The sequence below is a fragment of the Miscanthus floridulus genome, chromosome 7 (assembly GCF_019320115.1).
Source record: "Miscanthus floridulus cultivar M001 chromosome 7, ASM1932011v1, whole genome shotgun sequence".
Taxonomy (NCBI): domain Eukaryota; kingdom Viridiplantae; phylum Streptophyta; class Magnoliopsida; order Poales; family Poaceae; genus Miscanthus; species Miscanthus floridulus.
Genome location: NC_089586.1, coordinates 87,556,549 through 87,579,230, shown reverse-complemented (window position 1 = coordinate 87,579,230; position 22,682 = coordinate 87,556,549). Strand labels below are relative to the sequence as shown.

Below are 22,682 nucleotides of genomic sequence, written 5' to 3'. Positions count from 1 at the left end.
TATCCAAAGGAAGTTGTATTTTGAATTGTGGTCGCTGGAGACCGTCTAATAATGTATTATCGCTTGCCTGCTTGTTCAGTCAGCTCCTGGTAATGGTAAATCGTGTCTCTGGAGCAGTTAGCAGTTACAATAATGATACAGCTGCACGTACGTAATCACGGATAACTGTATCCAGTACGTTCTGCTATGCAGCGATTTGGGTGATCTGCGCTGGCAGTGCTACAAGCCTTAACTGAGCAGCCACGAAAGAGCCATCTGGAATAACAAATCTATAAAGATCTCTAATCCTGGTGACTTATACAGTATCACCTTAGCTACAGTACCCTCCGGTTTCCTCCGCTGCTCTTCCTTTCCACTGCCTGCGCCCTCCACCGACCGTCGCGCCGCCCGCAGGATGCCACGGCGCTCCGCCCCCGCCTCCGGCCAGCTGCGCATACACCCCGCCGGAGCGCCCCCAGCCGCTACGCCACGCGCGCACCAACGCCGCCGGGGCGCACCACGGCCCCGCAACAGCGCCGGCCCGCCTCCGGCCATCTCCCTCACGGCGCCATCCTCGCACACTCCTGCAGCAGCGACGGCTGCACCCGCAGCCCGTCAGCGCAAGGAGGCACCAAGCGTCCTCCGCCGTCGCCCAGGGAGAAGGGCGGGCCTGGTACAAGCGGTAGAGTCTTACCGTCTATGACCGGAAGGTCCCAGGTTCAAGTCACGGTCTTCACGCATTGCACAGGCGAGGGTAAAGCTTACCACTGACACCCTTCCCCAGACCCCGCACAGAGCGAGAGCTCTCTACGCTGGGTACTAATTGAGTGCCCGCTGCTACGGGAGCTAAAGATTAGAACAATGCATACAATTAACAGGCTCAAACAAAATTGTCAAAATGATAGATTATTAGATTATGTGATTAAGTTACAAAAGCTCAAGCCGTTTCTATGTACCCGGGACAGTCTATACCTGCTCCAAACTCAACATCCTGAACAAGCACCTCCCCTCTGGCCTGGGTATAGGATATTGCTGTTGTTATCGAAAGGTCCACTGTTACACCCTCATCACTTCCTCCTCTTCCTCAGCTGTGAAATCGTTCTTGATGTTGAACTTTTCGCGGTTGTCCTTTGGAGTCTTCCTCTTCCTCATGTCCGTGATGCTCAGGCAGGTCAGGTTCAGCAGGCCCCTTGATGTCCAGGTAGTTTGCAGCCTGTGAAGACCAATTACATGTTAAGTATTTTTGTCTCATGAATGTGACAGTCATGCAAACTATTCAGTGACTTTATGATCTATGACGGTACACAATACAGTGGTACAATGTATTTATTTCTTGACACTACAAATGGCAAAATTACAAACCAATATCAATTCTGTAAAGCTAGTATTATCACTAAACGTTGACCATTACCAAGCATCCAAGCCTTTGACCCCACCAAGCATGGCAGAACCATAAAACTGCAATGGTTGTAGCGCTGGGAGAAGGATTCGATAATTATTGATTACCAATTCCTTCTTGTAAAACTATTCTCCTTCGTCTTAATGAAACACGTGTCGACACGTCCGCGAAAAAAAAAGAACCATAAAGCTGCTCCAGCTTATCCTAAATCATCAGCCAAACCTTTCGGAATAATTTCAAATATCTATGGATCCAAGTACAACATTGATCATGAGTAGAAAGGTATAAACCACTCCTAATAATTACCAAGTGTACAATTTCAAATGCCTCATTTTTTTCTGGTTATGCTAGAGCAACTTAATTGACACAACCTTAGTATATATATAAGAGCAAACTTTACGTAAGGGTAATTTTTTGACTCATACTATCAAAGAAGACATACCAACCATGCACATCTTATCACCCTTAAGCAATTTGCCACATCCTACAACTTCATCTTCTGTTTGCCAGAGCAAGGCTGAGGTCCCATAGTTGTGGTCTCCAGTATCCTCCAGAGTTCACTACATCAGCTCCCTTTCTTGCAGTCTGGCCAAATGGAGGATGACACATAACCAAAAGACAAAATGAATTGAAATAAATTGTCTGGATGGACAAGCATCGCAGCTTCTTGATAAAGATCAATTATAGCATAAATAAAATATGAAGAAAATCTGGAGCTTCATGTTGTGATAACAGAGACAAGTAGTTTTAAAATTAAAAACCAAACTCCCTCTTAAACCTTGTCCTTCCCTCCTCCCTCCCTCCACTTCAAGATTAAGATCAATACAAATGGAAGTGTTTAGCTAAAATAATTAATTTAAGATAAGTAGAGAGGTGATATACCTTTTCCAAACACCTTGGTTCACAATTAAATTGATCAGAAACTTCTTCTCAATTCAAAAGACAAACTGAAGAACAATGTTTCTTCTTTTGAAATGAGTATGGAAAAAGGAAATCATATCTTTCCAATTTTGATGTAATATGGGGGTTGATGGAGTTAGGTTGCGGATGCTGCAGCAATAGCTGCTGTTTCAGAGCTGGTTGCACAGGAGCAGAAGGTGCAACCTTAAGTTCCTCCAGAAGTCCCTACACAAGGTATACAAATAAAATATAATCTTTTAGAAAACTGGCAGACTCAGAATGCATATAGCAGACCTAGAGGCTGTGATGGTTGAGGCGCTTAACAGCGAGGATGACCTTGAGCCGGTGGAGCGGAAGAAGGCACGGTAAACGGAGCCGAAGCCGCCCTTGCGGACCTTGAGCATGCAGCTGAAGCCATTGGTGGCTTTGACGAGCTCGTCAAGATCAAACATTCACAAGGGCTGTGCTCCCCGCTCCTCCGACAGCTCCGGGATGCTCCGTGTGGGCAATTTCTATCATTGCAGAATCCCTGTACTTCTTCATGCCCCTAATGATCTTGATAGCCACCATTTCTTCCTATTCCGTATCCCAACACTCCAACACCTGACCAAAGCTAGACACATTCAGTTATGAATATAAGCAGGACGACCAGATTAGTAACTACAAAAGGTATAATAAATAATGGCAAAGCAGTATGATTATACATATTATAATCCTCGCAACACCATGCAAACAATCAATAGGCCCCTTGTTGAATGAGATTTTACATTTACCAGACTCCTGAGAGAAGCAGCCATGACCAACATTAGTTTCAAGCACAAAACAGTGATAATATTCACACTGCCTGCAGTGGTGCCCTCACTACTATTCCTACGACTAAGCACATCAGTGGTGCATGATTTGACCTGTACAAGATAATAATTTCAATATTGTTTCGACATTGATTTGACCTGTACAAAATAATAATTTCAATATTGTTTCGACTTAGAATGTAGGATCACCAAGAACGAAGAATCCCAAGAATCAATTATATGTTTAAAGAAGTGGATATGAAAAGGTAAATATCCAAACCAGCTGATAACCACTGGATATTGCCATATTGAAGATGATCTAGTGACACTTTCTAAAAGCATTTTCACAAACAGGTGGTGAGCATGAGATATTGCCATTCATAGATTCAAACAAAGTGAACCAGATTAAGAGCGGACCGGAACTGTATGTAGTTGCTGACCTGCGCATGATCCAGGGCAGGAGGAGCCGGAGCGAGATGGGGAAGCAGAGCTGAGCCGGAGTCAGGGAGGGCACGGGCGGTTTGGCCTCCACGGGCTGCTGGCGCCGCGGCGGGGCGGCGGATCTGAGGCGAGCGCGATGAGGCGGGGTGGCCGTGTGGACATGTGGTCACCGCTCCACGAGTACCAAAACCTGGCGGCGAAGGGCGAGGAGCGGAGGCAGGGTCCGTGTGCAAGGGCGGGGCGGAGCTATTGCAGCGGGGTGGGCGGAGCCAGGGCGGCTCGTCGTCGTCCTCATCCACCTCCGCCTCCGCCTACGCAATCTTCATGGACACGAGCTCTCAGCTCGTCCTCCCACCACCGGAAGGGGCGCACCTCCATGGGCGGCAGTTCCTCGGCGGCGAAATTAAACGGACAACTGGAGCAGGGCGGTGTGGGCGCGGCCGAATCCATGTGCAAAGGCGGGGCTGAGCTATTGCGGCAGGGACGGCCGTGGGCGTGGCAAGGGCGGAGTAGCCGGCGTTGGTTTCTCGATGTATTTTTTTTCTGCTGCTGCGGAGGGGCAGGCGACGGGAGAGAGAGCCCGGTAGAAAGTGGTGCGGATGTCCAATTAGTGCGGGTGGACTTAGGGAAACACGTCGAAGGCCGCACACGAAGAGAGGGAGGGGGACGATAGCATCTTTAAGAGTTTCCTAATTTTTTCTTTTAAAATTTTATAGTTTATCAACTTCTAAAGAGATATTAGAAGAGAAAAAGATAGTCATCTCCAAGAGTAAATGTTATCTAAAAAATCAAATATTGTACGGCGTGATGAAACCTTTCGGGCGGAGCGGCACGAGGAACGCCTGCACCGGCGGCTCGGCGCCGGCGCCGACATCGTCGGTGCAGCCGGAGCCCTTGTGTGGCGCGCCGAACAGCGGCTGCCGGCACGTCGGGCACGTGGACCGCGCCAGCAGCCAGCGGACGTGGAAGCCGTGGTTGCACTTGGGCAGCACCCGCACGCGCTCCCCGGGCTCCAGCTCGGCCAGGCAGATGGCGCACACAGGCCCGCCGCCGTCGGCTGCCTGTAGCGGCAGCAGCCCCGCCGAGTAGACCAGCGTCGGCATCGCACGCAGCGCCTTCTGCCGCGCCCCGGCCAGCGCGAGCCGCGCCACCGACGACAGCCCCGGCTCCCCCGCCCCCGCGGCAGGCTGCCGCTGCGCCCCGCGGGGCGACGTCCGGCTGGAGCACCGGAGCGCGCACCGCACGATGGAGTTGAGCCCGAGAGCGCAGATGAGCGCGCACAGGAGCACGGCCAGGATCATGACCACGTTCGCGTCGAAGCTGCTGCTCCCACCTCCGCTCCTGACACCGTCGCTCGCCGGGGCTTCCTGCTGCCCGGCCACCACCTGGCTCGCCGTCGCATTCTCCCCGTAGCTGTGCAGCGGAGCCAGCAGCAGCGCCCTCCGCGAGTACACGTACACGAGACGGCGCGAAGCAGAGAGAAATCGCGCGGGGGACGGATACGCGTGACGGGAGCAGCGCGTAAAGTTACGTGGAAGGGGGAGGAATTTCTCAAATCCTAAAAGATTAGGAGTAACTATTAGGAGTTGTTGGATTATGAGCATGTTTAGGGAACTCTTGGAGATGCTCTTAGCGCGGAGGGGGACGATTAGTTTAGCGCTGACGATGACCTCCGGGTCTTTTTAGTCGTGGAGATAAAGATTTTCTTAATTTTTTCATATGATATATTGATATGCACATGAAAATTCATTTGCAAGGCCACTCCCTCTCGCTAATAGGGTCTACCTCCTCCTCCTACATCATGTGACAGGCACGCCATGTGAGTCAACCTTCTTCCTTGCTAAGCGCTCATGATAAATACTGATAGATGATTCAAGGTATTTGGCAATTTCCTCAACAGTGTCGATGGTGGTGCTGAATTTTGCAGTTCTCTCAATCTTCAGGTTGCTGGATTTTGCAGTTCTCTCAATCTTCAGGTCCTCATCATGTAGTTCAGTTTTGGATTTTCTATTACAGAGCAGTAAACATTTGTTGTCAAACACATGCTCAGTATATTACTGAATGCCTGCCTATTGTTTGTCAAATTTGCAGAATATTTCAGAGGCGTGCAAGCTTAACGTAATGATGCCATGTGCTAATTTCATGTGATGTTGTGCAGACCTAACTTTAGGTTCTCCTGATGATAGCATCAATTGCATTGATAACGTTTCATTCCATCTCACCCTTCTACTTCTCTGACATGCATTTTATGTTTCCCTGTTTAAAAGACTAATGTGCTCTTTTTCCTCCATGCTCGCATGGTTTTGCCAACCTTCAGCTTGCCAATGTATAGCAGTTCAATCGGCCATTTCCGTGCTCCTTCTGCTTCAGACCAGCGTCCTGTGTACTGTTCTATGGCACATGACATCGGTCTATGCATGGATGCTGTAGAATATTCTGACATCAGTGTATAATATCATGACTTACTTTGCATAGCGATTAGGTCTCTTCTAAAGAAGAGACTCGGAAATAGGTAGGTTACGGCCCATAGGCGGTGCTACAAACAGAGGACGAACCCACAGGGCTACCTGCGTGGCTGCGTCGGCGGGCCGCCCATGGCAACCTGACGGGACCAAAGGCGGAGGGAAAGGTGCTGACCAATCTAATCTGCCAACGTTTCAGATTGTGCTACTTTATTGATTTTGATTTTTTTTATAGCACTGCAATGGATTGCCGCCAGGACGATTGCTCAACTGTAGGTAACCATCTCGACCAGCTTTACAACAACAACATAGCCTTTTAGTCCTAAGTAAGTTAGGGTAGTCTAGAGTTGAAACCCACCGGATATACCAAATTGTTTTGGTTTCCATTCTTCCTTTTCTTCACTTCTCTCCTTTGACCTTTGGTATGTATTGTTGGGTTACCAGGAATACTCATATGCTGCACCGGCGTCGCCCCCCTCCAGTCTGAAGCCCTCGACAGGAGGTTTGCTCTGCGTTTTCTCTTTTCCTTTTTTTTTTGCAAATGGTATGCAGATGTCAATCCAATTATATGTGCTTACATGTGAATAGCAATTATAGTCTTCTAAATTTTGGCCATTCCAAAATTTATGTGCTTGCCTCCTGTTTGATAAAGAAATTGCATGTACTTGGTTGGGCGACATTATATTATCCTGCTGTTCTTGCCTTTTTGTCTCATTATTGATTTCTGATCATGGAAAATCTAGATGGCAAATTAGGATGACATATCTAATTCGTTGAGTCTTTTGTGTTATTCATGACAGTTATCTGAATCAAATTTGATCTTAACCGTAAGCAGGAAAGGAATGTGAGAAAAGTCATTCTTTATCTCTGATGCTATTTTGGTGAGGACAACCTACCACACTTCATATCTCTTAAAAGTTTGCAAGCTAGTACGATGTAAGCCTTATCACTCTTGCCTTTTTGTCTCATTATTGATTTGTGAGCATGGAAAATCTAGATGGGAAGCCTGTTCGGTTGGCTGGTTCGTTTCGTTGCTGGTTCGTGAGGAAGTACTGCTGGCTGGTTTGTGTGAGAGAAAAATACTGTTCCGGCTGAAAATTTACGATCGTTTACGACAAGGCACAGCCAAACGAACAGGCTAGGATGACACATTTACTTCCTTTATTTAGTAAAATCGACGCATTTGTGCTCAGCAGGTGCGAAGGAAAAATGTTTTGTTCATTTGGTTCAGAAGGCGTGCTTCTCTACAAATGCCTGCCATTGACAATGCACGATAGTACCATATAGTCAGTAATTTAGCTTTTCTCTTTTAGTTCCCCATGCCATTATTCTACAGATTTGCTGCAACACAGTGCCAAACCCAGTGCATTGCCAGCAAATGTTTCTCTAAAATGTAGAATTCATGGTTTGTTGCAGCTGCTGAATTAAATTTTGAAAATGCTATTTGTTGCCACAAAAATGCAACTACCCTTCCCCTACATTGTGTACATGCACTCAATGCCTACATGGCTCCCTTTTGGGGATAACTGCCACAGAAGTAATATCATGAGATGAGATTGTAAATGCGCTGCCGTTGCCTTTATTGATGCTTCCATTCGAAGTTATGCCGCAAAACATATCATCGGGAAATAATTCATCATTACATCATATTGGGGTCAATTATCTGAATCTCAGGTTACATTCAGTCCATCTTATGAAGTATGCCAAAATTTACAGTGTGCCTCTCCATCTCCAGTTTAATTAATTTGGAAATTTCCTTCATTAGTTTGGATAGGATTCTTCTATTTTTTAAGTACTTCCTTTTCTTTTACTGAACATCATGTAGCCCGGCCATACACTGGGGCAATAAGAAGAAGAAGGTGCTACTACAGCAGGGTACACTTATGTTTTAGAGCAAATCGTTTTGATTTATTTTGCCGATTCGCCAATATTCTTGCACTGCCACTTTGCACTTCTTTGTCAGATAATGACACTACATCTGAATATCTATCCACAATGCCTATGGACTCTGTTATGAGTTCAGTGATTTGCACCATATCCACAGTGCCTACGGACTCACATTGGTCCAGCCGAAGATGAAATTGGATCAATGGATTGATGTGCTCAGTTAGGCAAATTCCAGGCTAATATTTCTTTGAGCCACTACAATAATCAGCGAGTAATATGTTTGTTCTAATCCAACAAAACGATTCAGCAGGTATGCATCATAATATCTGTTATTTCCTCTCAAAGATTAAACAAGTACGCCTGCATATTACCTCTCTGACTCTAGCTGTTCTATGATATTTTCACTAGGGCCTCAGTCTATTGGGTCCTATAGGACTACCAGGAATACCTCATCCTACAAGATCACAGGTAACTATTTTTTGACGTGCCTTGCAAATGTTGAAATCGCTTCTTCTCAGTTTCCAAACGTGGGAATGTTTTGAAACCTCCAACCACGTCATCACAGTTCTAACCCACATATATAAATTTCGTTAACTAAAAGCTAGAGTAATTTCCGGTGTCCAAATGGAGCTACACTCCTGTATTAGACGCCATCATCATAGTAAAGGCCGCATATGTTTTGTGCCTTCTAAATACAGCTCCATTGCCTCCATGAGCCATCGACCTGCACCGCCCTTTTGTTATCAATTAATAACAACACACGTGTGTTTTAGCATAAAAAAACACATGGATTTTAATTTACCGGATCATTGCCTTGGTTTATCCGTGTCCGTTAGATCTGCGTCCAGCAGCACCAGCAGATCTGCGCTTCGAACGACCCATGATGCGACGCGACAACCCATGACGCGACACCAGCAGAGGCAGCAGTGCACCAGCAGCGCAGCACCAGCACCGGCCAGGGGACCACGACGCGACGACCCATGAAGAATGGGCAATGGAACCAACCCCTCTTTATTTTGTCCTTCCATAGAAAAAATTGTGTTCTGTGATATGTGAATCTGTGATCTTGTGATTGTCTGGAGGTAGAAGAAGGCCAGAGGTAGAAGAAGAATAGAGGCTGTTGGATCTTAATCTTATGGTGCAAAAAAAATTCATATGTTGAAATTGTATAAAACACATGGTTGTGCAGTAGACGGACTAATAATCCCCATCCCACCCCCACCCCCAAAAACCTTTTACCAATAGAATGCTCTATTTGTTACCCTCCTCCACTTTTAACATCAGGTTTTAAACCTGCTTTTCCATATGTACGCAGGGATCAATTGCTTGGAGTGGAAACTGCAGCAACTTTTTCCCCCACCACATATGCAGGCTTAGTACCATCAACAATTGTCCATCGCAACACAGATTCTTATTACTTTTGCAGTCCTGAGTATGGCCCTATTTGTAAACTTCTTATATACTGTTAAATTTGATGTTTCTTTTGGTCTTCAAGTGCTACATAATTTACCGTTTCCTGCCGAGACAACCAAATGCTATGTTTGCATCGTAACTGACTCAAATCGTTGCATAACGTATACATTGTCAACTTGCTGCCCGCACGTAGGAGTGCTATGAAAGTATAATTCACAAGATCCAGTTCAACTAAATGCATAATAAACCGATAAAGTAGATACAATTTCCAGAGAGAAATATAAGCAATGAAATTTGAAAAGCAATCACCTAAACCGATAAAGTAGTTACAATTTGATCAAGTAGTTATAATTTCGAGAGAGAAATAAGGAATGAAATTTGAAAAGCATCAAATGAGAATGAGGTCTGCTCATCCTGATTCCTGCGTCGTACTCGCCTTGGGTCTTGGGCAAGGTCGGCCGATGCGATGGTGGTGCCACAGCTCACCTTCAGAACTGCTGCTGCAGGAACTCGTCCTCCTCGTCCACGTTGTCCTGCCCGACAACCTTCACCGCCCAGGTGCTCAGCGAAGATACGCTCCGCGTCAGCCACTCCCTGGGCGTGGACACCCTAGGGCTCTCCGCCACGGCGGCTGCGCTCGCGCGCCGCTGCTCCTCCTCGGCGACGGCCTCGGCCCACCGCCTCGCCATGTACTCGTTCACCGCGACGACGCCGTCGGCGACCACCTCGGGGGGCGGCACGGCGAGCGGGTTCTGGTCCAGGCGGAGTCTCTCCAGCTTGTCGAGCCGGCCGAAGCAGTCCGGCAGCGCACGGATCTGGTTGTTGCTCAGGTCCAGCTCGCGCAGGCCCGCTAGGTCGCCGAACGATGGCGGCAGGTCCCGCATGTCGCTGAAGTTGCTGCTCAGGTCCAGCGTCTCCAGCGCGGACAGCTGGCCGATGGCGGCCGGTAGGCCGTGGAGCTCGTTGAAGTGCGCGTCCAGGAGGCGCAGCGATCGCATCTCGCAGACCGACGACGGCAGGGAGCGCAGCTTGTTGAGGTGCACGCGCAGCGTCTGCAGGTGCACCAGCTCGTGCCCGATGCCTGTCGGGAGGTATGCCAGGGCGTTGTAGCTCGCGTCCAGCTCCACCAGGGATCTGAAGCTCCGAATGGCACATCTATCACAACGACCGTTTCTTTCTGGAACAAGAAGAAATGAAATGGCTGGTTGGCTGTTTACCTGCATTTCGAGATGGTGTCGGGCAGAACCCTCAGCCTGTTGCCGGAAACATCGAGGATCTTGAGGTTGGATAGAAGGCCAATGGAGTCTGGGAGAGAAACCAAGTCGTTGGAAGCGAGACGGAGCTCTTCCAGGTGTTCGAGCCCACCAATAGCATCGGGAACGTCCTGCGATTTCAAGGAACAACACTGATGAAGGCGCGAAATAGGGAATTAGCCCGTGAACTGCAACATGTGTAGTTTAGATAGATCCGTTTGAACGCGAGAATTTTACAGAAACCGTACGGAATTTCATGCGAATCGGTTTAGGAATTTCATAAAATCAGTTTAATTCCACAGAAACATGAATTTCGTGCAATGTGCAAGAGATAATGCATTTCGATCACTACAATATTGTACTGTCTCCATTCGACCAATGTCAATAATTCATTCAGAAAATTCGTGAGCATCAATGCACGGTGTAGGCATACGACGCGAACGCAGGTACGAGTCCCTAACCTTCAGCTGGTTGCGGGAGACGTCGAGCGCGAGGAGGCCGCGGATCCGGCCGACGGGCTCCGGCAGTAGGCGCAGCTGCCGGTCGGCGAGGTTCACCCGCTCCACCACCTTCCCTTCCTCCGCGTCCTTGAGCACCCGCACCACCTCCTCATCGACCGCCCCGGACCCCTCTTCCCCTTTGGCATCACCGCCGCCCGCCTCCTTGATGTCCCTCCCGTGCATCGCCATCCGGTACACGTGCTCCAGCTTCTCCTCCGCGTCCCGCAGCAGGGCGCCGTACGCCTCGTGCTCCTCGTCCAGCCGCACCACCTCCCGGCTCGCGGCCAGCTTCTCCTCGTCGAGCTCCTTCGCCTTATCCTCCGCGTCGGCGTCCGCCTTGTCCCCGGCGTCGGCGAGGAGGAGGAGCTCGCGGGAGGCGTCGACTTGCTCGTGGTCGGGCCGGGGCCCCAGGAGGTTGATCGCGTCACGGGCCGAGGCGACGTCGGCGACGGCGCGGGTCATGGCGGAGAGCACGGACGGGTGGCGCAGGCCCGGCATGCGCCCCACCAGGTCGATCTCCGCGGCGCCCGACGGCGTGCGCGGGGACGGCTGCTCGAGGTCCCGCTCGCGCGGGGACCGCGGCGTCCTCACCGCGGGCAGCGAGGGAAGGCGGGAGAGCACGTAGTTGAGGATCGGGTGTGACTGCGGCGTCGGATCCATGGCGACGACGACGATGGATGGTCGTTCCCGTTGGCCGGATCGGTGGCGCGCGAACGGAACGGAGGAGACGAGAAGAAGAGGGAGTCGTAGGATTCGGGATCGGGACCGGAAAACCGGGAAATTTTATCCGAGGTTTGGAGTGAACGGCCGCGTGTTCCGGAGGCCGGACTCGAGGATTGGCAGCTACGATGGGCCGTATGGTCCATTTGCACGACTCGGCAACGGGCGGCGGGCGGCGGCGCACCGAGACGAGAGCCCATTTCAGCCCAGCAAGATAAGAAGAAGGGCTTCTCGTAAGTAGATTACGTGTTTTATGTACACATAAATTTTTTACATAGTAGAATTAAGGTTCAACAGCCTCTCTCCTCACAAATCATAAGATTATGATCACAGATCCACGTATCACACAAATAATTTTTTTTTCTTAAGAACAAAAAGACAAATCGGAGGACCAGCGGTACGCCAAGGACACGTAGCGTGGTGAGGCTCCTACATGACGGCGGCGACCGCGACCGCGACAGCGACGGGCGACGGAGCCGGACCGAATCTTGCTTACGGCCGGCCATTAGCCCATCACGCATTGCATGCCACTCGCACGCCGCACTCGCATCGAAGCCTGGATGTTTGTCCCTGTACGTACAACTCGCCTGCGTACTTAAAAAAAAAAATCCATGTGTGTGTGTTTTTTTTTTAAACAACCTCGTCAGTTGAGGGCTTCCGCAACAGCCGCTCCAGGTCCCCTCCCCCAAACTGAAACGAAGTTGCGGCGGCCGCAACTGAGAGCAGAGATGCTGCAGTTCCCGGCGCTGATGCGGCAGTGGCCGTCGCCGCCGCTGATCCCGGCGTCCACGCTGCTCCCCGTGCCGGCCACCTCCCAGGAGGACGAGCTCCTCCTCGCCATGGCCGAGTCCGACCTCGAGGACAAGGTGCTGTGGTTCTCTCTATTCCCTTGCCCCTTCTCCAACGCTCCCGATGCCGATGGGGTGACTGACGCTTCCCTTTGTTTCTCCCTTTGCTCGCTGCTCAGCTGAACGAGATCCGGAAGACCAACAGCCACCTGGTTATCATTGGGAAGCCCTCGGGCGATACCAAGGAGGAGTACGACGCTGAGGTGGAGGACGACGATGCAGACAACGTCGAGGAGTCCGACGGCGACGACTTCGACCAGGAGACCGGTTGACCCAGGCCCCCCCCCCCCCCCCCCCCCCCCCCCCCCTGCTTCGCTGGCTTCCGCTGCCCAGTCTGTATTTCGCAATCAGTCGCTCCTGCTATCTAGATGTGCTGCCTGTGTTACCCTATTCTGCTGATGTCTGTTCTCAGGATTTGAGCATGTCCTTGACATGTGGACCTTGTGTATGAAATTACCAGATGATTAATCGGTCCAATTTAAATGCTATACTAGTTTCCTCTATCTGTGCCAGATACTGCTACTTGCCATTTTATTGTTTGTGCCAAGACCAAAAAGTCCTTGTCAAGTTTCTTACATTGTTCTATTTCTTTTCTGGTCGAAACTTCCTATATGAAAATTTGGAAGCACAAGATTTTGGTTTGCTTAACAGAAAAGAAACATCAATGAGCAAAAATGGAGCTATTAGTAATATCGACTTGACATAGTAACACACGGGTATTGTCATAGTCAGGTGTCATTAACCTGGACATTCACATCGAGGATTCCTTAAAAAAAACAAAACAATGTGGACTATATGAGTGTCCTCTTAGCAGTTGAACTATAAAGTGTCTGTTGCCGTGTGTTGCTGGATGTGCCCATTAATTTTCATTGATTGCCTGTTGAATTTCTATACAACAACAACACCAACAAAGCCTTTTAAGCCTGTTGAATTTCTATACTTGACCAAAAAAATGCTTTCATTTTGAGTTCTCTACTTTAATAAGGCCAGTTTCTCTACTGTGTTATTTGGTATGCGTACTTTGAAGCTATGAATATCAAACACAATGTGTCTTGTCTTCCCCATTCTCCTTTTTCTGAACCTCTGTACATAAAATTTTCATCAAAATTTGATGATCCAAAGCCCATTACTTATCAGTGGACATTATTACAGGCTGTACAACACAGTATGGCATAGTGATAATAATTACTGCAAACTGTTATTTGCTTGTTTAGTATAATAAGTTAATCTTATCGTCCACCTATAATTTTTTATTCTTGTCAATCTTAAACTTGGTTTTATCATAGAATTTCATACAGAGGAAAGAGCACTTATTCTAGGACTAAGATGATCGGCAATGAACAAAGTCATGTGATATGCTTACAATTTACAAGAAGAAATTTGACCAACCATTACATCTATATGTATAATAACTCTACAAGAAGTTACAGTATTCGACCTTGTGACAGACATACAATGTAGTATAAAAAGTTGAAAAAATCTGGAGTCTGTACCATGATTATTTGCTGGGAAATATTTTTCCTAATTGTCCTCGGTTGCCAAGAAAATGATTATTTGATCTTGGAAAATCTTGTAAATTTCTGATTGAACTTGTGGAATCAGTTTATCTCTTAACTTTTACAAAGAAAAACCTTTTGCACAGATCAAAATTTGTGAAGTGACAATGGGCTGTACCACTTAAAAGCAGCTCGTCTTTTACAATCCACTCACATGAAGTATGGCAGAATTTTGGTCAAGATCAATGTGTAGAAGATAGATAGGACAGCACCAACTGGAATTGTGACCAACCAGGACGCCACAATTTCACGAACTGTCTCTGCTCTGACTCTATTGAGCCCTCTTGCAAATCCGACACCCATCACCGCTCCAACAAGTGTATGCGTGGCAGATATAGGCAACCCAAGCTTTGATGCGAACAAGACAACTGAAGCTGCTGCAAACTCTGCAGCAAAGCCCCTAGTAGGTGTTAGTTCTGTGATTTTCTTGCCAATTGTTGCTATCACCCTATATCCCCACATTGTAAGCCCTGCAACAATTCCAAAACCACCCCAAGCAAGAACTTCAGTAGGTATGACTATCTCAGCACTGCTTGCCACACCTTGAAGAATGGACAAAGCTGCAGCCAGGGGCCCTATGGCATTGGAGACGTCATTTCCTCCGTGAGCGAATGACATGAAGCATGCCGATAAGACTTGCATGTAACCAAATACTCCATACACAATCTGCAACTGAGCTCCTGTAGGGCTAGCAATGTCCGAAAGAAGTCCAGCCTGCTGAACATTTGACATCTCAGCAGATGCTATCTTTTCCACTTCTGAAGACAATAAGTCACCTAGCTGTTTTTGGATCACTCGGGAAACAATGATGGCTCCTATTGCCCCACTGGACACTGCTTGCAGGATGGCAATGGAAAGCACCTTACTGAGAGGAAAAGCAGCAAACGAGATTGCAGTGACACCAGCAAAGACTGCGATTGGTGCAGCAGCAGCTGCAGCCTGGCCTGGATTTGGTGCGCTGTATACAAACTAAGTGAAAACAGGTCAGTTCAAAAGTAACCTTTGCGCCTTGTCACAAAAAGTATTTTTATGATATGTACTTATGACATTTTGGTTAAATAATCATTTTTGTAGAAGTATTGAAATGCAACTGTCTTTTTTTGTGTCATTTAGCTTATAAAGGGAGGCTACTCTAGAACTTACCCTGCGAATGCACTTGTAAACAACAAAAGAGACTGCTGCACCCATCAAAGGAGAAATGACCCAAGATGAAGATACTCTAGCCAAAGAACTCCAGAAAACTGCATTCACCCCTCCATGCACCAGCCCAAAACCAACCATGGCCCCAACGATACAATGTGTAGTTGAGACAGGCCAGCCATATGACGAAGCAACCTAAGAAATAGCACAGGTTAATACATGTAGCATTAGATGCTTCTTATTTTTTATAAATGTTAGTGCCCCTGTATTCTCAGGACTATAAAAAAACAAAACATTGGCAGAGGCATTACATCTGTTGATGATTAAAAATCTATTTTGGAAGCTGCTGTTCGTGTTTATTTTGGATTCTCACCCATACATGTGAATCATAACTTCATTGCTTACATAGATATTAGATGTTAACACAGTTGATGACACACTAAAACTGTGTTAATTGTGCTCATTCTACTTATTACAAACTTGAGATGCAAGATTCTTCAAATATGTTCCTTGCTGCTATGTTGGCAACTGTTGTCCAATGAAACGCATACTCTTAAGGTGCAGTTTGCAATAATGATCACATATAACTAAACCAATCTCAACATGGGCATATCAGATTTTTCACATCGCGAAGCCTAAAACCATGATGTAGGTAGATGGTTATATTTGTTAAGTTGCTGGTTCCTTTCCCTTTGCAGAGTTGTTATTAAAGATGCAGTTAGCCGCTACGATTTGTTTGGAAACATTAACTAGCTTCTATGAGTGTAAAGATTATGACTTTCCATGTTAGATTAATCAATCAGTTCTGGTGCCATGATCATGTCACTGATAGTAAATCCGAATTCCTAAACCTTCTGTATTGTAGGCTGAAGAAACTGGGTGAAGTCTCAGTAATTCTGTCATGTACGGCCGGACCTATACCAGGAAGCGCCAGGCCTGTGACATCAGGCGCGCGGCTGAGCGCCCCCAGCGCGCCACGGACGCGGTCCAGGAGCTGGCCGAGCCATCTAGTGGCTAAGATAGGCAATAGTTGTTAGTATCCCTAAGATTGAGGAGGGATTAGTTTACTATTTTTATCCCATCAAGGATTATTTATTCCCCCTGTAACCGGCACTTTGAAAGGAAGAGGATTATAAACCAATCTGTCTTCTTCCTCCCAACTCTCAAGCCTAGGTCGCTGAGGGGTATAACCTCGCCCTAGAAGACGGATCGCGGCTACGAACTACGTAGCCAAGGTCCAGCTACCCAAGGGTTCGACGCCCTTGACAACCTGGTATCACGATCCCGACGATCCTCGTCTTTCCGCACCAATTCGCCACCCCCACCACCAATCGCCGACCCGCCCACTCCACCTCCGATCCAGCAGCCATCGCCCGCGTCCTCCTGCGCCAGCAGCATGGGCGACGATCTGAGGTCCACCGTTGAGTCGCTCGCGAAGGCAGTCCAGAACTTGCAGGCCACCGTCGAGGCCAACGCGACGGCGATCACGGCCCTCTCCACCGATCGCTCGTCATCCTCGGGCTCCAAGCACGCCGAGGGCGCCCCTCCTGTCGATCGTCCTCCCAAATTCCAGAAGATGGATTTCCCGAGGTACGATGGCAAGTCTGATCCGCTGATCTTTCTTAATCGCTGCGAATCCTACTTCCACCAGCAACGGATCATGGAGGAGGAGAAGGTTTGGATGGCCTCCTACAACCTGGAGGACGGGGCCCAGATGTGGTACATCCAAGTCCAGACGGACGAGCGTACTCCATCATGGCGCCGATTCAAGGAGCTCATCAACCTACGGTACGGGCCACCCCTGTGGTCCGCGCCTCTCTTCGAGCTCGCCGATTGCCGCCGCACCAGCACCGTCGCCGACTATCAGGATCGGTTCCAGGCGCTGCTGCCCCGGGCCGGCCCCCTCGACGAGGCGCAGCGTGTCCAGCTCTTCACCGGCGGACTACTGCCACCGCTCAGCCTTGACGTGCAGGTGCACAACCCCCAGTCCCTGGCGGGCGCGATGAGTTTGGCCCGCCAGCTGGAACTGCGGGAGCAGTTCACGGCGCCTTCGACCACCGTGAGCCGCGCGGGCACCAGGCCGCTGCTCCTGGCCCCGGCCCCACGTCTACTGCTGCCGGCGCCGGCGGCCACCAAGGGCTCCACCTCTCCACCAGCTGCCATCGAGGGCCGACCGCCAATCAAGCGGCTGACGTCGGCCGAGCAGGAAGAATGTCGCCGTCTCGGCCTCTGCTACAACTGCGACGAGAAGTTCTCCCACGGCCATAACCGGGTCTGCAAGCGCCTCTTCTTCCTGGACGGCACCGTGGAGGACGACGACACGGAGGAGGCCATCGAGGAGGCGGGCTTGGAGGAGTCGCCCGCCTTCTCCCTGCAGGCCATCGCCGGTGTCCGCCTCAGCGACACCATGCAGGTCCACGTCCAGCTGGGCGCCACTCGCCTCGTCGCGCTTCTGGACTCTGGGTCCACGCACAACTTCATCTCGGACGATGCGGCGTAGCTCACCGGCCTCCCTCTCCAGCTCCGACCACGTCTCACCGCTATCGTGGCAAACGGTGAGCGCGTGTCGTGTGTGGGCGTCGCTCGCAGCGCGGCGTTCTCCGCCACGGTACGCCATTTCACGCCGACCTCTACGTCATGCCTCTCGCCGGCTTTGACATGGTCCTAGGGACCCAGTGGCTGGCGACGCTGGGACCCATCGTTTGGGATTTCAACACCCGCACCGTCTCCTTCCAGCTCGAGGGCCGCGAGTTGTGCTGGAGTGGACTGGCAGGGCCGACCGCGACCAGTGCCCACGTAACCACGGCCACGACGTCGCTGCTCGAGGGCTTCTCCGACCTCTTCGCCGAGCCGAGTGGCCTGCCTCCTTCTCGGAGCAACGACCACCACATCGTCCTCCAGCCCGGGTCCCAGCCGGTGGCCGTGCGCCCCTACCGCTACCCGACCACGCACAAGGATGAACTGGAGCGGCAGTGCGCCGCCATGCTTCAGCAAGGGCTCATTCAGCGGAGCTCGTCGGCGTTCTCGTCCCCGGTCCTCCTCGTCAAGAAGGCGGATGGCTCCTGGCGCTTTTGTGTCGACTACCGCGCCCTGAACGCCATCATGGTCAAGGACGCCTTCCCGATCCCGGTGGTCGATGAGCTGCTCGACGAGCTACACGGCGCCAAATTCTTCACCAAGCTCGACCTCCGTTCCGGCTATCACCAAGTCCGGATGGCGCCCGAGGATATCGCTAAGACCGCTTTCCGCACACACGAGGGGATGTACGAGTTCCTGGTGATGCCGTTTGGCCTCTGCAACGCCCCAGCCACATTCCAGGCGCTGATGAACGGCGTCCTTCGCGCCTTCCTCCGCCGGTTCGTTCTCGTATTTTTTGACGACATTCTGATCTACAGTGCGTCCTGGGCGGATCACCTTCGCCACCTCCACGTCGTCCTCTCCGTCCTGCGCCACCACCGCCTCGTCGTCAAGCGATCCAAGTGCGCGTTCGGCGTCACCTCCATCGCCTACCTCGGCCACATCATCTCCGACGCCGGCATAGCCATGGATCCTGCTAAGGTGCAGGTGGTCCTCGACTGGCCCCAGCCCCGCTCGGCGCGTGCAGTGCACGGGTTCTTGGGCCTCGCGGGCTACTACCGCAAATTCGTCCACAACTATGGCGCGATCGCGGCGCCTCTCACCGCGCTCTTGAAGGAGGGCTTCGTCTGGTCCAAGGAGGCCGCGCGGCGTTCTCGGCCCTCAAGGCCACGGTGACATCCGCGCCAGTATTAGCGCTGCCCGACTTCGCCCAGCCGTTCGTCGTCGAGTGCGACGCGTCGACACACGGTTTCGGGGCGGTGCTCATCCAGGACAAGCACCCCATCGCCTACTTCAGCAGGCTGGTTGCTCCTCGCCACCGCTCCCTCGCCGCCTACGAATGGGAGCTCATTGGCCTCGTCCACGCCATCCGCCATTGGCGCCCGTACCTCTGGGGCCGCCACTTCACGGTGCGGACCGATCATTATAGTCTGAAGTACCTGTTGGACCAGCGGCTTGCCACGATCCCGCAGCATCACTGGGTCGGGAAGCTCCTTGGGTTCGACTTCGCCGTGGAGTGCAATCCGGGCGCCCAGAACACGGTCGCCGATGTGCTGTCTCGCCGCGACACCGAGGACAGCACGGGCGCGGTCTTGGCGTTGTCTGCGCCACGTTTCGACTTCATCGACCGCCTTCGTCAAGCACAGGCCGTGGATCCGGCTCTCGTTGCCCTTCGGGACGAGATCGTCACAGGCACCCGCGCGGCGCCCTGGGCCGTCCATGACGGCTTGATCACCTACGACGGTCGCCTCTACATCGCCCCGTCCTCGCCACTTCTCCTGGAGATCGTTGCCGCAATCCATGAGGACGGTCACGAGGGTGTCCAGCGCACGCTGCATCGTCTCCGCCGCGACTTCCACTTCCCCAACATGCGCCAGCACATGCAGGACTTTGTTCATGCCTGTGCCACTTGCCAGCGGTACAAGTCAGAGCACCTCCACCCGGCGGGACTCCTTCTGCCGCTGCCCGTGCCGACGGCAGTGTGGACGGACGTTGGGCTCGACTTCGTGGAAGCTTTGCCCAAAGTTCGGGGCAAATCCGTCATCCTCACCGTGGTGGATCGCTTCAGCAAGTATTGTCATTTTATTCCACTGGCTCACCCATACTCTGCAGAGTCCGTCGCTCAGGCTTTCTTCGCCGACATCGTCCGCCTCCATGGGATGCCGCAGTCCATGGTGTCCGATCGGGATCCCATCTTCACCTCGACGTTTTGGTGCGAGTTGATGTGGCTCATGGGGGCCAAGCTGCACATGACGACGGCCTTCCACCCACAATCGGATGGCCAAACTAAGGCAGCCAATCGCGTCATCACCATGTACCTTCGCTGTTTCACAGGTGATCGTCCTCGTCAATGGCTTAGGTGGCTCCCTTGGGCGGAGTTCGTCTACAACACGGCGTACTAGACCTCCCTCCGTGACACGCCCTTCTGCATCATCTACGGCCGTGATCCCCCGACCATCCGCTCTTATGAGCCTGGGGAAACGCGGGTTGCTGTTGTGGCCAAGACTATGGCCGAGCGCGAGGAGTTCCTCCAGGACGTTCGTTTCCGGCTGGAACAGGCACAGGCGGTCCAGAAGCGGCACTATGACAAGCAGCACCGCGCGATGGCTTACGCCGTGGGCGACTGGGTGCTGCTGCGCCTCCGTCATCGCCCCATCGCGTCCCTTCCCGACGCCGCGACAGGGAAGCTGAAACCTCGCTTCTTCGGCCCCTATCAGGTCACCGAGATCATCAACGCCGTCGCCGTTCGTGTTGCACTCCCGGCCCGAGCTCGGCTCCACGACGTCTTCCACGTCGGGCTCCTGAAGAAATGGGCGGGTCCCCCTCCAGCAGCTCCTCCGCCGCTCCCGGTCATCCACAATGGCGCTACGGTTCCAGAACCGGACAGCGTCGTCCGCACTCGCCTGGCACGCGGCGTGCGCCAGGTCCTCGTCCGTTGGAAGGGCGAGCCAGCTTCTTCAGCTACTTGGGAGGACTGCGACTCCTTTGGCGAGCGCTTTCCAGCGTTCCAGCTCGCGGACGAGCTGGTACAGGAGGAGGGGAGAGATGTCATGTACGGCCGGACCTATACCAGGAAGCGCCGGGCCCGTGACATCAGGCGCGCGGCTGAGCGCGCCCAGCACGCCACGGACGCGGTCCAGGAGCTGGCCGAGCCATCTAGTGGCTAAGATAGGCAATAGTTGTTAGTATCCCTAAGATTGAGGAGGGATTAGTTTACTATTTTTATCCCATCAAGGATTATTTATTCCCCCTGTAACCGGCACTTTGAAAGGAAGAGAATTATAAACCAATCTGTCTTCTTCCTCCCAACTCTCAAGCCTAGGTCGCTGAGGGGTATAACCTCGCCCTAGAAGACGGATCGCGGCTACGAACTACGTAGCCGAGGTCCAGCTACCCAAGGGTTCGACGCCCTTGACAAATTCTGTGATCCTCATGTCTGCTAGAAAACTGCATGATCTAATTGGCGTGGTGTAGCAAAGCTGCAGAACTCAAAAGGGCGATGGAACATACCTGCAGCCATGTACCGGCAGCAGCGAGGGAGGATATCAGTCCAAGGAAGAGCAGAGAGTCCTTTCCTTGGAAGGCAGATGCAACCAGTATTCCCTTCTGCATGGTGCTGGTGACATGGGTCCCCATAAGGAATGCACCGGAGAACTCTAGCACTGCTGCAGTCACCACCGCCTGCCGGAGTGTCAAAGCTCCGGACCCAACTGACGTCCCCATGGCATTTGCAACATCATTCGCCCCAATATTCCATGCCATATAGAACCCTGACAGAAGCGTAAAGTATGCCAGTGCGTTCATTTTGAAGGTCCCATGGCAGACCAGTGAGCGCATCGCCAGCGGTACGGTGAGGGCAGCGAATGCAATCATCACAGAGATCGACATCGCCATCCGTGGTGAGATATGGAACGCCTTCGCCATCTCTGACATCTCGCATTCCCTGATCTGCTCCTCCCCAGCCTTCGTGTCGCTGGCTTTCGCACTGGAGCCATCTTCGGCATCGGCAAAGGAGGACAGTGTGGCGCAGGGGAGGCTGAGGTGTGATTGCAGCGTCTTGGCGGGTGTCACTTTGGATGAAGAGAAACACCTTAGGCCATGAATGCTATGTGGCAGCTGAACAATGGGGCGATGGAGCAGGAGAGCGGCTGCCGCAGCTCGCCCTCCTGCTCCAGCGTGCACTCGGCCGATGGAGAAGAAAGGAGAAGATTGAGACATGGGAGTTGCAGGAGGAAAATAGAGGGTCGGCGAGCAGGGAGGCAGCAAAGATGAAAGAGATGAGATTTAGAGGGAGGAGAGGAGGAAGGAGAAGGGGACTGACTGTGGGAAGAAGTGAGCACCGTTTTGTGGATGGAGGGAAGAGTTGGTAGTATCTGGTGTGGTGATGGCAGCTCATGCTGAGGTGAACAGTTGGTGGCTGCAAATGAGTGGTGGAAGGGGATGTGGGCAAGATTCCTGCCTAATCCATAACCTGTGTTGCAGCTGACCGCCTTACTGTTTTCGGTTGCATGATCGTCTTGGCCTCACCTTCCGTCCAGCCGGTTTTCAAAGATCTAGTTCTGTGTCTGTTTCTGTAGTTGGTCTCTGTTTAGCATGTCACTGGCATCTTAGGGCTGTTGAGAATTCATGGATTCTGAAATATTTGTCCTGTTCCTTGTGGGGTTTCATATGTAGTGTAGTGCTATATATCCACTGTGCACATTAAGCAAATTGAACCAGCACCATGTCAGGTCTTCTTATTTGCACTAAGTTTACTGTTCTCGGTTCATGTGATAGACAAATGGTATGCGGTTCATATGGTTACTGTTGTCCTAAT

General features: G+C 51.3%; 4 protein-coding genes and 1 long non-coding RNA gene across 11 annotated transcripts; 1 reads left to right on the top strand and 4 right to left on the bottom strand.

The window, feature by feature from the left end:
* Positions 1-60: 60 nt before the first annotated feature.
* Positions 61-4,128, bottom strand: LOC136463716 (uncharacterized). Of its 7 annotated transcripts, none has more exons than XR_010761061.1 (6): positions 3,510-4,127; positions 2,615-2,881; positions 1,821-2,503; positions 952-1,192; positions 674-825; positions 61-578 (listed from the first exon to the last, which is right to left on the bottom strand). It is a non-coding gene; the product is annotated as an uncharacterized lncRNA (long non-coding RNA). The 7 variants fall into 7 exon arrangements; XR_010761062.1 differs by having other exon boundaries at positions 62-578; positions 674-816; positions 3,510-4,126; XR_010761063.1 differs by having other exon boundaries at positions 62-578; positions 674-813; positions 3,510-4,126.
* Positions 4,129-4,298: 170 nt separating this feature from the next.
* Positions 4,299-6,106, bottom strand: LOC136465813 (RING-H2 finger protein ATL78-like). Its single transcript, XM_066464403.1, has 3 exons — positions 6,078-6,106; positions 5,372-5,517; positions 4,299-5,068 (listed from the first exon to the last, which is right to left on the bottom strand). The coding sequence occupies exons 1-3, from the start codon at positions 6,104-6,106 to the stop codon at positions 4,299-4,301; spliced, it is 945 nt and encodes a 314-aa protein (XP_066320500.1).
* Positions 6,107-9,464: 3,358 nt separating this feature from the next.
* Positions 9,465-11,815, bottom strand: LOC136463715 (plant intracellular Ras-group-related LRR protein 2-like). Its single transcript, XM_066462699.1, has 3 exons — positions 10,987-11,815; positions 10,490-10,656; positions 9,465-10,406 (listed from the first exon to the last, which is right to left on the bottom strand). The coding sequence occupies exons 1-3, from the start codon at positions 11,683-11,685 to the stop codon at positions 9,761-9,763; spliced, it is 1,512 nt and encodes a 503-aa protein (XP_066318796.1). The 5' UTR covers positions 11,686-11,815; the 3' UTR covers positions 9,465-9,760.
* Positions 11,816-12,385: 570 nt separating this feature from the next.
* On the top strand, positions 12,386-12,877 carry LOC136467232 (uncharacterized). Its single transcript, XM_066465847.1, has 2 exons — positions 12,386-12,611; positions 12,713-12,877. Exons 1-2 carry the CDS (start codon positions 12,474-12,476, stop codon positions 12,863-12,865), a joined length of 291 nt encoding a protein of 96 aa, XP_066321944.1. The 5' UTR covers positions 12,386-12,473; the 3' UTR covers positions 12,866-12,877.
* Positions 12,878-13,930: 1,053 nt separating this feature from the next.
* Positions 13,931-22,224, bottom strand: LOC136467231 (inorganic phosphate transporter 2-1, chloroplastic-like). Its single transcript, XM_066465846.1, has 3 exons — positions 21,377-22,224; positions 15,293-15,484; positions 13,931-15,118 (listed from the first exon to the last, which is right to left on the bottom strand). The coding sequence occupies exons 1-3, from the start codon at positions 22,082-22,084 to the stop codon at positions 14,300-14,302; spliced, it is 1,719 nt and encodes a 572-aa protein (XP_066321943.1). The 5' UTR covers positions 22,085-22,224; the 3' UTR covers positions 13,931-14,299.
* Positions 22,225-22,682: the final 458 nt, after the last annotated feature.

Excerpts from the sequence above, each read along its gene's own strand:
- LOC136463715 (XM_066462699.1), bottom strand. The coding sequence starts at position 11,685 with ATGGATCCGACGCCGCAGTCACACCCGATCCTCAACTACGTGCTCTCC. Across the intron at positions 10,657-10,986 it reads TCTCCCGCAACCAGCTGAAG|GACGTTCCCGATGCTATTGG; the intron begins GTTAGGGACTCG and ends TTGAAATCGCAG. Across the intron at positions 10,407-10,489 it reads GACACCATCTCGAAATGCAG|ATCCCTGGTGGAGCTGGACG; the intron begins GTAAACAGCCAA and ends TCGGAGCTTCAG.
- LOC136467232 (XM_066465847.1), top strand. The coding sequence starts at position 12,474 with ATGCTGCAGTTCCCGGCGCTGATGCGGCAGTGGCCGTCGCCGCCGCTG. Across the intron at positions 12,612-12,712 it reads AGTCCGACCTCGAGGACAAG|CTGAACGAGATCCGGAAGAC; the intron begins GTGCTGTGGTTC and ends CTCGCTGCTCAG.
- LOC136467231 (XM_066465846.1), bottom strand. The coding sequence starts at position 22,084 with ATGTCTCAATCTTCTCCTTTCTTCTCCATCGGCCGAGTGCACGCTGGA. Across the intron at positions 15,485-21,376 it reads CTGCCGGTACATGGCTGCAG|GTTGCTTCGTCATATGGCTG; the intron begins GTATGTTCCATC and ends GCTATTTCTTAG. Across the intron at positions 15,119-15,292 it reads TTTACAAGTGCATTCGCAGG|TTTGTATACAGCGCACCAAA; the intron begins GTAAGTTCTAGA and ends GTTTTCACTTAG.
- LOC136465813 (XM_066464403.1), bottom strand. The coding sequence starts at position 6,106 with ATGGGCGGCCCGCCGACGCAGCCACGCAG. Across the intron at positions 5,518-6,077 it reads CCGCCGACGCAGCCACGCAG|AAAATCCAAAACTGAACTAC; the intron begins GTAGCCCTGTGG and ends GCTCTGTAATAG. Across the intron at positions 5,069-5,371 it reads ATACCTTGAATCATCTATCA|GATTTGAGAAATTCCTCCCC; the intron begins GTATTTATCATG and ends CTAATCTTTTAG.